Here is a 14923-nt window from a genome sequence, read left to right on the forward strand (position 1 = left end):
ATACTTATTTTTGAGTTTTTTAGCTGATTTTAAAATTTCTAGCTAATATTTGAGTTTCCCTAGCTATCGTGAGTGTTTCTACTAATTTTTTAGTCTTTTTGAATTTTTCCAGCTATCTTTAGAGTTACAACTGATTTTTGAGTTTTTATAGCTAATTTTTTAGTTTTTCAGCTAAATTTTGAGTTATCTAGCAGATTCGAGAGTCTTTCTAGCTAATTTTTGATTTTTTCTACGTATTTTGAGTTTTTCTACTCAATTTTTGAGTTTTTATAGCTAATTTTTAAATTTTTCTGGCTAATGCTTAAATTTTCTAATTATTTTTGAGTTTTTATAGCTAATTTTTTAGTTTTTCATACTAATTTTTGAGTTTTCTAGCAGATTCGAGAGTTTTTCTAGCTAATTTTCGATTTTTTTCTACGTATGTTGAGTTTTTCTAGCCAATTTTTGAGTTTTTCAGCTAAATTTTGAGTTTTCTAGTTATTTTTGAGTTTTTACAGCTAATTTTTTAGTTTTTCATACTAATTTTTGAGTTTTCTAGCAGATTCGACGATCTTTCTAGCTAATTTTTGATTTTTTCTACGTATTTTGAGTTTTTCTACTCAATTTTTGAGTTTTTATAGCTAATTTTTAAATTTTTCTCGCAAATGCTTAAGTTTTCTAATTATATTTGAGTTTTTATAGCTAATTTTTTAGTTTTTCATACTAATTTTTGAGTTTTCTAGCAGATTCGAGAGTTTTTCTAGCTAATTTTCGATTTTTTCTACTCAATTTTTGAGATTTTATAGCTAATTTTCTAGTTTTTCATACTAATTTTTGAGTTTTCTAGCAGATTCGACGATCTTTCTAGCTAATTTTTGATTTTTTCTACGTATTTTGAGTTTTTCTACTCAATTTTTGAGTTTTTATAGCTAATTTTTAAATTTTTCTCGCAAATGCTCAAGTTTTCTAATTATATTTGAGTTTTTATAGCTAATTTTTTAGTTTTTCATACTAATTTTTGAGTTTTCTAGCGGATTCGTGAGTCTTTCTAGCTATTTATGAGTTTTTTTATCTAATTTTCGAGTTTTTCTTCTTGAGTACAAACTACACCTTTTCATTCATTTCGTTACATGGTACTACATCGTCAGAAAGTTCTAGATGCTTGTAGGTGTACACTGAATATAAATTAGAGTTGCAAAAAAAAAAAATTTTTGCATATTTTTATTACCAGGAAATATTACGAGAATATTATTTTGGTTTCTTTTTTTTTGGTACCACATTATAGAGGCCCAACGATGTTATCATGAAATTATTTTCAAAATTCCAACGATAACCTATCTACTAAGGTCATAGATGACCTTCAACACCTTTAAATCTTTTCGGATGGCTTCCATATGTTGGTGGGGATGTTAAAACTATTTCTGGAGAAAGAAAAAATCGTATTAGACTGAATTATCTTTCTTTATACAGGAAATATTTACAAAACTCGTAGTTACATCCTTGGTTTCGACGATCCTTACGTCCATGCAGATATCCCTCCAACGTATCATCTTCCTCAACTGCCGTCTTCGTCGACGAATTTGTCGTTACCTTCGACTAATCCGAATATGATGCGTCCTTTGTCTCCGATGATGAGTCCTCTTGTATCGCCTTCTTGGAAGTATCCAGCTACGCCGACGGGGCAGAATCAAGCTCCGTTCGTGGGGATGGTGCAACAGCCCCAGTTCGTGTATAATGTCGCTCAAACTAACGTGAATAGTGGGTGAGTTGATAAGTTTTCAGTTTAAGATTCTTTTAAATTTTTCAAAATTTCATTAAAAATAAACTTTTTCTGCCCCCCATGTTAAAATTTAATCGTCCTAAGATCGAATTACTACCAGGAAATTAACCCAAATTGTTGGTTACGTTGAAATTAAAATAATTTTCAAGAAATTTTAATAAAAAAAAACAAAATTAGATTTAATTGTTTTTATAATTTTTTCTGAGTGTACTTTTTGATATGAATCATTTCAAAACGGTAAAAAATAAAAAATACTTTGCTGTTAAAAAGAAAAATAGTCATTCTAGAAAAATACACTGCCCAAAATAATTACATGAAAACATATCTACGCCTATCCAATTCATAACTTTTCAAATGCCCCTTGTGTAACTTATTTTTTTGAGGAATCCAATGGAAGGTGTAGGTTTCGACCCCATTTCATTTGATACTGCAAAAATTAACCCAAATTGTTGGTAACGTTGAAATTAAAATAATTTTCAAGAAATTTTAATAAAAAAAAACAAAATTAGATTTAATTGTTTTTATAATTTTTTTTGAGTGTACTTTTTGATATGAATTATTTGAAAACGGTAAAAAATAAAAAATACTTTGCTGTTAAAAAGAAAAATAGTCATTCTAGAAAAATACACTGCCCAAAATAATTACATAAAAACATATCTACGCCTATCCAATTCATACTTATTTAATGCCCCCTGTATAACTTATTTTTTTGAGGAATCCAATGGAAGGTGTAGGTTTCGACCGCATTTCATTTGATACTGCAAAAATTAACCCAAATTGTTGGTTACGTTGAAATTAAAATAATTTTTAAGAAATTTGAATAAAAAAAAAACAAAATTAGACTTAATTGTTTTTATAATTTTTTCTGAGTGTACTTTTTGATATGAATCATTCCAAAACGGTAAAAAATAAAAAATACTTTGCTGTTAAAAAGAAAAATAGTCATTCTAGAAAAATACACTGCCCAAAATAATTACATAAAAACATATCTACGCCTATCCAATTCATACTTATTTAATGCCCCCTGTATAACTTATTTTTTTGAGGAATCCAATGGAAGGTGTAGGTTTCGACCGCATTTCATTTGATACTGCAAAAATTAACCCAAATTGTTGGTTACGTTGAAATTAAAATAATTTTTAAGAAATTTGAATAAAAAAAAAACAAAATTAGACTTAATTGTTTTTATAATTTTTTCTGAGTGTACTTTTTGATATGAATCATTCCAAAACGGTAAAAAATAAAAAATACTTTGCTGTTAAAAAGAAAAATAGTCATTCTAGAAAAATACACTGCCCAAAATAATTACATAAAAACATATCTACGCCTATCCAATTCATACTTATTTAATGCCCCCTGTATAACTTATTTTTTTGAGGAATCCAATGGAAGGTGTAGGTTTCGACCGCATTTCATTTGATACTGCAAAAATTAACCCAAATTGTTGGTTACGTTGAAATTAAAATAATTTTTAAGAAATTTGAATAAAAAAAAAACAAAATTAGACTTAATTGTTTTTATAATTTTTTCTGAGTGTACTTTTTGATATGAATCATTCCAAAACGGTAAAAAATAAAAAATACTTTGCTGTTAAAACGAAAAATAGTCATTCTAGAAAAATACACTGCCCAAAATAATTACATGAAAACATATCTACGCCTATCCAATTCATAACTTTTCAAATGCCCCTTGTGTAACTTATTTTTTTGAGGAATCCAATGGAAGGTGTAGGTTTCGACCCTATTTCCATTGATACTGCAAAAATTAACCCAAATTGTTGGTTACGTTGAAATTAAAATAATTTTCAAGAAATTTTAGTAAAAAAAAACAAAATTAGATTTAATTGTTTTTATAATTTTTTTTGAGTGTACTTTTTGATATGAATTATTTGAAAACGGTAAAAAATAAAAAATACTTTGCTGTTAAAAAGAAAAATAGTCATTCTAGAAAAATACACTGCCCAAAATAATTACGTGAAAACATATCTACGCCTATCCAATTCATAACTTTTCAAATGCCCCCTGTGTAACTTATTTTTTTGAGGAATCAAATGGAAGGTGTAGGTTTCGACCCCATTTCATTTGATACTGCAAAAATTAAGCTAAATTGTTGGTAACGTTGAAATTAAAATAATGTTTAAGAAATTTTAATAAAAATTTTTTCAGTATTCTATTATAAAAATTTTTCTAATAGCAGATTTTTTAATGGATATTCAAAAAGAATACGAAATAATTCCTTTGCTATTTAAACCAAAAAAACATTCTTTTTTAAAAAATACATTACTCAAAATAATACATCGAATTTTTTCAAATACCCCCGTATAATTTTGAAGCAACTATGGAAAATTTAAGTTTCAACTTTATACCATTGATTATAGTAAAAATTAACTTAAATGGGGGTTTCAGGGGTATATAATTATAGATAAAAAATTGCATCCCTCCCCTAATCATTTTTCAAATTTTCTTGTATAAAAATGTATAAAAAAATTAATTAGGCTCAAAAAACGAAATTAAATATTGAAAAACTAACATTTTTTGTATTAAATGGAAATTGTGGATATTTGGTAATTTTTTTTAAATCATTTTTTCTCAAAATGGGACAAATAATAAACATAACCTAAAAATTACTAATTCACTTTATTAAATAATTAATTTAAGTACAACTTAATATGGTAATTATCACAATTTATAAAAAATATATCACAAATATTTTTAGTGTAATTTAAAATTAGTCAGAAAAAATATTTCATTATAAATATTTCGATTTAATTATAGATAGTATTAGTAAAATCATCTTATTACAATTTTTCTTATTGTTATTTATAAAATTATTGAATTCAACTCTAAATCAAAATGTGAATGCATTCAAAATAGTAAAATTACAAAATTTTTCACAATTTTTAGGTGTTCAAACATAGAGGTCTTTGATAAATAGGAGAGGGAGTTCAAATAAAAAGAAAAAGCACTGACTCAAAAAGAAAAAAGACTCAGAAAGAAGCAGTTAGTAGGTCTAAAGAACGATATACTCCAAAAAATTGAAAAATTTTTATCTATCAACTAAGGACGATGGTAAATTGGCCCTAATTGTTTGTTTATAACAAAAAAATGTCTCCCAGCCAATTGAAATTAACAAATTATGAACAAAAAATGGATTATGAGGCATTTTCGACTATATATGACCGATATTTTCGAATTTTCCATATACGAGGGAAGCACTAAACATAACAAAAACAAGAAAGTATTTATTTTTTTCAAGATAATGATGTTTCATGTTATTTTCCAAGCAAAAGAAAAAGCCGAGACTCAGAAAGAAGTAGTTAGTAGGTCTGGAGAACGATATACTCCAAAAAATTGAAAAATTTTGATCTATAAACTAAGGACGATGGTAAATTGGACCTAATTGTTTGTTTATAACAAAAAAATGTCTCCCAGCCAATTGAAATTAACAAATTATGAACAAAAAATGGATTATGAGGCATTTTCGACTATATATGACGGATATTTTCGAATTTTCCATATACGAGGGAAGCACTAAACATAATAAAAACAAGAAAGTATTTATTTTTTTCAAGATAATGATGTTTCATGTTATTTTCCAAGCAAAAGAAAAAGCCGAGACTCAGAAAGAAGTAGTTAGTAGGTCTGGAGAACGATATACTCCAAAAAATTGAAAAATTTTGATCTATAAACTAAGGACGATGGTAAATTGGACCTAATTGTTTGTTTATAACAAAAAAATGTCTCCCAGCCAATTGAAATTAACAAATTATGAACAAAAAATGGATTATGAGGCATTTTCGACTATATATGACGGATATTTTCGAATTTTCCATATACGAGGGAAGCACTAAACATAATAAAAACAAGAAAGTATTTATTTTTTTCAAGATAATGATGTTTCATGTTATTTTCCAAGCAAAAGAAAAAGCCGAGACTCAGAAAGAAGTAGTTAGTAGGTCTGGAGAACGATAAAAATTTTGATCTATAATTTAAGGACGATGGTAAATTGGACCTAATTGTTTGTTTATAACAAAAAAAATGTCTCCCAGCATCTTAAAAGTAAATGTTATACACTGAAAATTGATTAAAATTTTTTTTGGATACTATACGAATGATATTCTTCAGTTTTGTATATACAAAGGCAGTACAAATCATAATAAAAAGAAAGAAATACTATTTTTAAGAAAAATGACATGTTAAGTAAGGTTCAGAACTTGATGAAACTTGAAAATCAGCAGTTGATAGATCTGGAAAACGATAACCATCAATTGGAAACAAAAAAATCGTAAAATATTGCACCATAAACTAAAGACAATTGTAAATTGGACCTATTCTTTGGAAAATGATGAAAACATATGTCTCTCAACTGTTTTATGAGCAATATATGTAAAAAAAATGATCTAAAACGTTTTAGTACAATATAAGAGCGACATTTTTCATTGTTTGATGTACGAGGGCGATACCAATTGTAATAAAAACGAGGAAACATATTTTTTCAGTTTCCAAATTGTAACGATATGGTTAGTAAGTTTCTAAGCATCAGAAAAAAGCAGTTAAGACATCTGGAAAATGATAACCATCAATTGGAAACAAAAAAATCGTAAAATATTGCACCATAAACTAAAGACAATTGTAAATTGGACCTATTCTTTGGAAAATGATGAAAACATATGTCTCTCAACTGTTTTATAAGCAAAATATGTAAAAAAATGATCTAAAACGTTTTAGTACAATATAAGAGCAACATTTTTCATTGTTTGATGTACGAGGGCGATACCAATTGTAATAAAAACGAGGAAACATATTTTTTCAGTTTCCAAATTGTAACGATATGGTTAGTAAGTTTCTAAGCATCAGAAAAAAGCAGTTAGGACATCTGGAAAATGATAACCATCAATTGGAAACAAAAAAATCGTAAAATATTGCACCATAAACTAAAGACAATTGTAAATTGGACCTATTCTTTGGAAAATGATGAAAACATATGTCTCTCAGCTGTTTTATAAGCAAAATATGTAGAAAAAATGATCTAAAACGTTTTAGTACAATATAAGAGCAACATTTTTCATTGTTTGATGTACGAGGGCGATACCAATTGTAATAAAAACGAGGAAACATATTTTTTCAGTTTCCAAATTGTAACGATATGGTTAGTAAGTTTCTAAGCATCAGAAAAAAGCAGTTAGGACATCTGGAAAATGATAACCATCAATTGGAAACAAAAAAATCGTAAAATATTGCACCATAAACTAAAGACAATTGTAAATTGGACCTATTCTTTGGAAAATGATGAAAACATATGTCTCTCAGCTGTTTTATAAGCAAAATATGTAGAAAAAATGATCTAAAACGTTTTAGTACAATATAAGAGCAACATTTTTCATTGTTTGATGTACGAGGGCGATACCAATTGTAATAAAAACGAGGAAACATATTTTTTCAGTTTCCAAATTGTAACGATATGGTTAGTAAGTTTCTAAGCATCAGAAAAAAGCAGTTAGGACATCTGGAAAATGATAACCATCAATTGGAAACAAAAAAATCGTAAAATATTGCACCATAAACTAAAGACAATTGTAAATTGGACCTATTCTTTGGAAAATGATGAAAACATATGTCTCTCAACTGTTTTATAAGCAAAATATGTAAAAAAAATGATCTAAAACGTTTTAGTACAATATAAGAGCGACATTTTTCATTGTTTGATGTACGAGGGCGATACCAATTGTAATAAAAACGAGGAAACATATTTTTTCAGTTTCCAAATTGTAACGATATGGTTAGTAAGTTTCTAAGCATCAGAAAAAAGCAGTTAGGACATCTGGAAAATGATAACCATCAATTGGAAACAAAAAAATCGTAAAATATTGCACCATAAACTAAAGACAATTGTAAATTGGACCTATTCTTTGGAAAATGATGAAAACATATGTCTCTCAACTGTTTTATAAGCAAAATATGTAAAAAAAATGATCTAAAACGTTTTAGTACAATATAAGAGCGACATTTTTCATTGTTTGATGTACGAGGGCGATACCAATTGTAATAAAAACGAGGAAACATATTTTTTCAGTTTCCAAATTGTAACGATATGGTTAGTAAGTTTCTAAGCATCAGAAAAAAGCAGTTAAGACATCTGGAAAATGATAACCATCAATTGGAAACAAAAAAATCGTAAAATATTGCACCATAAACTAAAGACAATTGTAAATTGGACCTATTCTTTGGAAAATGATGAAAACATATGTCTCTCAACTGTTTTATAAGCAATATATGTAAAAAAAATGATCTAAAACGTTTTAGTACAATATAAGAGCGACATTTTTCATTGTTTGATGTACGAGGGCGATACCAATTGTAATAAAAACGAGGAAACATATTTTTTCAGTTTCCAAATTGTAACGATATGGTTAGTAAGTTTCTAAGCATCAGAAAAAAGCAGTTAAGACATCTGGAAAATGATAACCATCAATTGGAAACAAAAAAATCGTAAAATATTGCACCATAAACTAAAGACAATTGTAAATTGGACCTATTCTTTGGAAAATGATGAAAACATATGTCTCTCAGCTGTTTTATAAGCAAAATATGTAGAAAAAATGATCTAAAACCTTTTAGTACAATATAAGAGCAACATTTTTCATTGTTTGATGTACGAGGGCGATACCAATTGTAATAAAAACGAGGAAACATATTTTTCCAGTTTCCAAATTGTAACGATATGGTTAGTAAGTTTCTAAGCATCAGAAAAAAGCAGTTAGGACATCTGGAAAATGATAACCATCAATTGGAAACAAAAAAATCGTAAAATATTGCACCATAAACTAAAGACAATTGTAAATTGGACCTATTCTTTGGAAAATGATGAAAACATATGTCTCTCAACTGTTTTATAAGCAAAATATGTAAAAAAAATGATCTAAAACGTTTTAGTACAATATAAGAGCGACATTTTTCATTGTTTGATGTACGAGGGCGATACCAATTGTAATAGAAACGAGGAAACATATTTTTTCAGTTTCCAAATTGTAACGATATGGTTAGTAAGTTTCTAAGCATCAGAAAAAAGCAGTTAGGACATCTGGAAAATGATAACCATCAATTGGAAACAAAAAATATTGCACCATAAACTAAAGACAATAGTAAATTGGACTTATTTTTCTGAAAATGATGAGAACATATGTCTCAGCACAATTAGATGTAAATTGGTAGAAAAAATCATTTTTTCACAATATAAGAGCGACATTTTTTCATGTTGAATATACGAGGACGATACCAATAGTAATAAAAACGTGGAAACACATTTTCTAGCTTCCGAATTTTACGATATCGTAAATAAATTTTAAAACATCGTTAGTAGAACTGGAAAACGATAAACGCCAATCGGAAACTAAAAAATTTCAATAAAAACCGTTGTAAATAGGAAACGGAACCTAATTAAGAAAAACTTGTAACACAAAATGACATGTACTCACTAAAAATGTCAATTTGACAAGTTTTTCATTATTTCGAAATATTTGAACATACATATAACAACGAAATACTTTTTTTTATACCCCAATTTTGAAATATTTTCCTTCGGTCGACGCTTTTCCTCATTTTTATCTTTCGATTCCAATTTAACACTCACAAAAGTCACAAAGTCACTTAAGTCGATAGTTTGGGCGATTCTACTAATTCGAGTCCTAATGTTGATTATATTTTGGTTTTAATTTAACTTACATCGATCGATTTGTAAGTTCCGAAATTTAGTATCGGATACTCACTTAAATTGTCCTCAATCCATTCTATAACAGAAGAAGGTGTATCTATAACGAACATAATCGATTTCCTGAACCCACCCTCTATCAGACCGTATTTAATTATGGTCGCGCAATTTTTTTGTATCAAATTGTATTTATTCAACTTATTATCTTCAACGAAACCGTACCACCATTTTTTTATACGGTTTTCGTCGACGCACTGACTCGGTATTTTCAATATAACATCTGCTGGTAGATTATATTCCGCTTCGATGTCGTCTTGGTAATTCCTGCTAAATTTCACTGGTTTCTTTAACGATGTCGCGTTCAGGTTATTCATATCCGGTACCTTACGTTCGTTGATTTTTCTACATTTTCCCGGTTTGATTAATTGTTTGTCTTCTTGGGGCCAATAACTGATGTAAGTACCGTCAGTCAGTTCCATGGAAAGGTGTCCCACGCACCTGAACGACCTAAAATCCCACTTGTATATCGTTACCATAGTCTTAAATTACTTATAAAAATTTCCAATATACATTTTCAATTCTGTAGTTGATGAAATTGATTCGATTTATTTCTTTTTTCACTTTATTACACATAAAATAACCTAACAATACGATATCAGTTAATAAAATTAAATTTAACTAAATTATTCCATATGAATTGTGATAAAAAATTAATTTTAGCAACAATACTACAATTTGTTTAAGCCTCCATGTTTTTTAAAAACCTTAAAAACAATTTTTTCGTTTAGTTATAATCGCCACGAAACATTTTATACCATAAATTAGTTTAGTATAACAAACTAAACAAGAAATTAATCAGCTACATCATCGATATATATAAAAACATTCAAATATTTTAGTCAGATTTCTGTGAACGCCATTTTATAGGTTGGTACGTCCTGATTTAATAGCAATGACTGAATGGACCTTACAGGAATCGCGTATCTACTATTTAAATTACGTAAAAAAGTATCGTAAACGATATATTGTTTGAATAAAACGAAAGAAATACTTTTTTAGTTTGGATGCAATCGTTTCAGGTATCATTCGATGAATCAGACGCAGTTTACATCGAAAACTTACGCGCATGAGCAATCTAACGATATTAACGGTTACTCTACTATTTCGAGTAATAATTCGTCTCTTTCTACGGGTTCTAGTCCGAGAAATTCCACGCCCACATCCCAAAAACAATTCGGAGATGCACAAAGTCAAAGAACTGGTAAGTATGTTGGAAATAATGACACTTTTCCCTTAGATACATTTTTTTTAATCAACGCGGCGGAAGGAAACTTGGAACTAATTGATAGAGACACTGTTTGGTCCTTCGAGCCGGGTATAAACCAAAGTTTTGTTAAGATTAGGTATTGAAATTGTGAGTTATCTTGGACATATTTGATTAAAACACTTTTTGGTCCTTCGAGACGGATATAAACTAAAATCCTGCAAGATTAGGCTGTGTAATTGTGAGTCTTCATGGAAATAATTGATAGAGATACTGTTTGGTCCTTCGAGCCGGGTATAAACCAAAGTCTTGTAAGATTAGGTATTGAAATTGTGAGTTATCGTGGAAATATTTGATTAAAACATTTTTTGGTCCTTCGAGACGGATATAAACTAAAATTCTGCAAGATTAGGCTGTGTAATTGTGAGTCTTCATGGAAATAATTGATAGAGACACTGTTTGGTCCATCGAGCCGGGTATAAACCAAAGTCTTGTTAAGATTAGGTATTGAAATTGTGAGTTATCTTGGAAATATTTGATAGAGACACTGTTTGGTCCTTCGAGACGGATATAAACTAAAATCCTGCAAGATTAGGCTGTGTAATTGTGAGTCTTCATGGAAATAATTGATAGAGACACTGTTTGGTCCGTCGAGCCGGGTATAAACCAAAGTCTTGTTAAGATTAGGTATTGAAATTGTGAGTTATCGTGGAAATATTTGATTAAAACACTTTTTGGTCCTTCGAGACGGATATAAACTAAAATCCTGCAAGATTAGGCTGTGTAATTGTGAGTCTTCATGGAAATAATTGATAGAGACACTGTTTGGTCCGTCGAGCCGGGTATAAACCAAAGTCTTGTTAAGATTAGGTATTGAAATTGTGAGTTATCTTGGAAATATTTGATTAAAACACTTTTTGGTCCTTCGAGACGGATATAAACTAAAATCCTGCAAGATTAGGCTGTGTAATTGTGAGTCTTCATGGAAATAATTGATAGAGACACTGTTTGGTCCGTCGAGCCGGGTATAAACCAAAGTCTTGTTAAGATTAGGTATTGAAATTGTGAGTTATCGTGGAAATATTTGATTAAAACACTTTTTGGTCCTTCGAGACGGATATAAACTAAAATCCTGCAAGATTAGGCTGCGTAATTGTAAGTCTTCATGGAAATAATTGATAGAGACACTGTTTGGTCCATCGAGCCGGGTATAAACCAAAGTTTTGTTAAGATTAGGTATTGAAATTGTGAGTTATCTTGGAAATATTTTATAGAGACACTGTTTGGTCCTTCGAGACGGATATAAACTAAAATCCTGCAAGATTAGGCTGTGTAATTGTGAGTCTTCATGGAAATAATTGATAGAGACACTGTTTGGTCCATCGAGCCGGGTATAAACCAAAGTCTTGTTAAGATTAGGTATTGAAATTGTGAGTTATCTTGGAAATATTTGATAGAGACACTGTTTGGTCCTTCGAGACGGATATAAACTAAAATCCTGCAAGATTAGGCTGTGTAATTGTGAGTCTTCATGGAAATAATTGATAGAGACACTGTTTGGTCCGTCGAGCCGGGTATAAACCAAAGTCTTGTTAAGATTAGGTATTGAAATTGTGAGTTATCGTGGAAATATTTGATTAAAACACTTTTTGGTCCTTCGAGACGGATATAAACTAAAATCCTGCAAGATTAGGCTGTGTAATTGTGAGTCTTCATGGAAATAATTGATAGAGACACTGTTTGGTCCGTCGAGCCGGGTATAAACCAAAGTCTTGTTAAGATTAGGTATTGAAATTGTGAGTTATCTTGGAAATATTTGATTAAAACACTTTTTGGTCCTTCGAGACGGATATAAACTAAAATCCTGCAAGATTAGGCTGTGTAATTGTGAGTCTTCATGGAAATAATTGATAGAGACACTGTTTGGTCCGTCGAGCCGGGTATAAACCAAAGTCTTGTTAAGATTAGGTATTGAAATTGTGAGTTATCGTGGAAATATTTGATTAAAACACTTTTTGGTCCTTCGAGACGGATATAAACTAAAATCCTGCAAGATTAGGCTGCGTAATTGTAAGTCTTCATGGAAATAATTGATAGAGACACTGTTTGGTCCATCGAGCCGGGTATAAACCAAAGTTTTGTTAAGATTAGGTATTGAAATTGTGAGTTATCTTGGAAATATTTTATAGAGACACTGTTTGGTCCTTCGAGACGGATATAAACTAAAATCCTGCAAGATTAGGCTGTGTAATTGTGAGTCTTCATGGAAATAATTGATAGAGACACTGTTTGGTCCGTCGAGCCGGGTATAAACCAAAGTCTTGTTAAGATTAGGTATTGAAATTGTGAGTTATCGTGGAAATATTTGATTAAAACACTTTTTGGTCCTTCGAGACGGATATAAACTAAAATCCTGCAAGATTAGGCTGTGTAATTGTGAGTCTTCATGGAAATAATTGATAGAGACACTGTTTGGTCCGTCGAGCCGGGTATAAACCAAAGTCTTGTTAAGATTAGGTATTGAAATTATGAGTTATCGTGGAAATATTTGATAGAGACACTGTTTGGTCCTTCGAGCCGGGTATAAACCAATGTTTTGTTAAGATTAGATATTGAAATGGTGAGTTATCGTGGCAATATTTAATCAAGACACTTTTTGGTCCTTCGGGACGAGTATAAACAAAACTCTTGTAAGATTAGGTATTGAAATTGTGAGTTATCGTGGAAATATTTGATTAAAACACTTTTTGGTCCTTCGAGACGGATACAAACTAAAATTCTATAAGATTAGGTTGTGTAATTGTGTTTTCGTTGAAATATTTTATTAAAACACTGTTTGGTCCTTCGAGTCGGGTATAAACCAAAGTTTTGTTAAGATTAGGTATTGAAATTGTGAGTTTTCTTAGAAATAATTGATAAAGACACTCAAAAAAAGCATTTTTTGTTGATTTACTTCTTTTTCTTGAAGATCTGTCATCAGTCCTGTCAGAAATGAATTTTTCTCCCGGTTATCACGGCACTTCGGTGGATAAAAGACAAGATAAGAACAATCTGGTACCGAGCGATTTAGAAAATAAACGAATGTTGGGATTCAAATTGATGCAGAACAAAAACGTAGCCGGCGCGTCCAGACAACCGAACAACTCTTGGTCAGGATATTACATAAGCCATACGAGCCCTACGCCGTTTTCCGATACTTTAAAACATAAAAAAGAAGACGACGTATGGTGTACGCCCCCCAAACGCAACAACGACGGTTACAACTGCAACGCCACTTCATTTAATACCAGCAATATATTGGATCAAACTTCAAGTCACGTTTTGAATAAATTAGTCAGCTCCGATTGGCCCGATTTAGCGACGATGTTGACGTCTTTGGGACTCGAGAGATACATCGGGGTATTTACGGCCCACGAAATCGATTTGACGATATTTGCAACTTTGATTGACGAAGACCTTGTTGAAATAGGCATCACCCCCTTCGGGGCTAGAAGAAGAATCATGCTGGCCATAACTGGTAAGTTTCTTTTTACAAAAATTCTGTCATTTCATGTCAGTTGTCAGTTTTCGTGGATATAATTGATGAGGACACTGTTTGGTCCTTCGAGCCGGGTATAAACCAAAGTACTGTAATATTAAGTAGTGAAATTGTGAGTTTTCGTGGAAGTAATTGATAAGGACACCCAAAAAATTGTTTACTACTTGAAGTATACACCCTCGAGCAATAAAAGCTACGAAAATAAAATTGTTAGTTCGGATGAGGACAAAGTATGTATGTATTATGGTTCAAATATCATTTTAGATCAAAGTTATTTCATATTTTGATCATCCAAGGGGATATGTCGCGTCAAAAGGCTCTAAGACTATAAAACTGGTCTTATCATTACTAGGATTTCGATTCCTTCAATTTTTTTCATACATATAGAGTCGAAGGTCCTACTTGTGGTTCTAACCTAACCTTTGGGCAAGATGTAGAACATTCTATTCGACCATCGGTGGTACTACAAGTCGAAATTATCCTTAGCAAGCTCTACGATATCCTACGGTCAATAGATATCCAGTTAAAGACTATTTGGTCCACAAATCGAACCTCGGAGGGGGAGGGGGAAATACATTTATAAAAACAGCACTTGGAAGTCAGAAATTCGATGTGATCTATATCAAATATCCGATAAAAAATGCTGCATTAGGGG

General features: G+C 30.4%; 1 protein-coding gene across 1 annotated transcript in view; it reads left to right on the forward strand.

Annotated features, from left to right (window-relative positions):
- Nucleotides 1-14923, forward strand: part of LOC130443788 (protein bicaudal C) — a 29409-nt gene that overhangs the window by 7650 nt on the left and 6836 nt on the right. The window contains exons 7-9 of the mRNA XM_056778621.1: nucleotides 1450-1741; nucleotides 10546-10727; nucleotides 13699-14247. Of these exons, the coding sequence (XP_056634599.1) occupies nucleotides 1450-1741; nucleotides 10546-10727; nucleotides 13699-14247 (1023 nt within the window). The remainder of the gene's footprint in view (nucleotides 1-1449; nucleotides 1742-10545; nucleotides 10728-13698; nucleotides 14248-14923) is intronic.

The sequence above is a fragment of the Diorhabda sublineata genome, chromosome 5 (genome assembly GCF_026230105.1).
Source record: "Diorhabda sublineata isolate icDioSubl1.1 chromosome 5, icDioSubl1.1, whole genome shotgun sequence".
NCBI lineage: Eukaryota > Metazoa > Arthropoda > Insecta > Coleoptera > Chrysomelidae > Diorhabda > Diorhabda sublineata.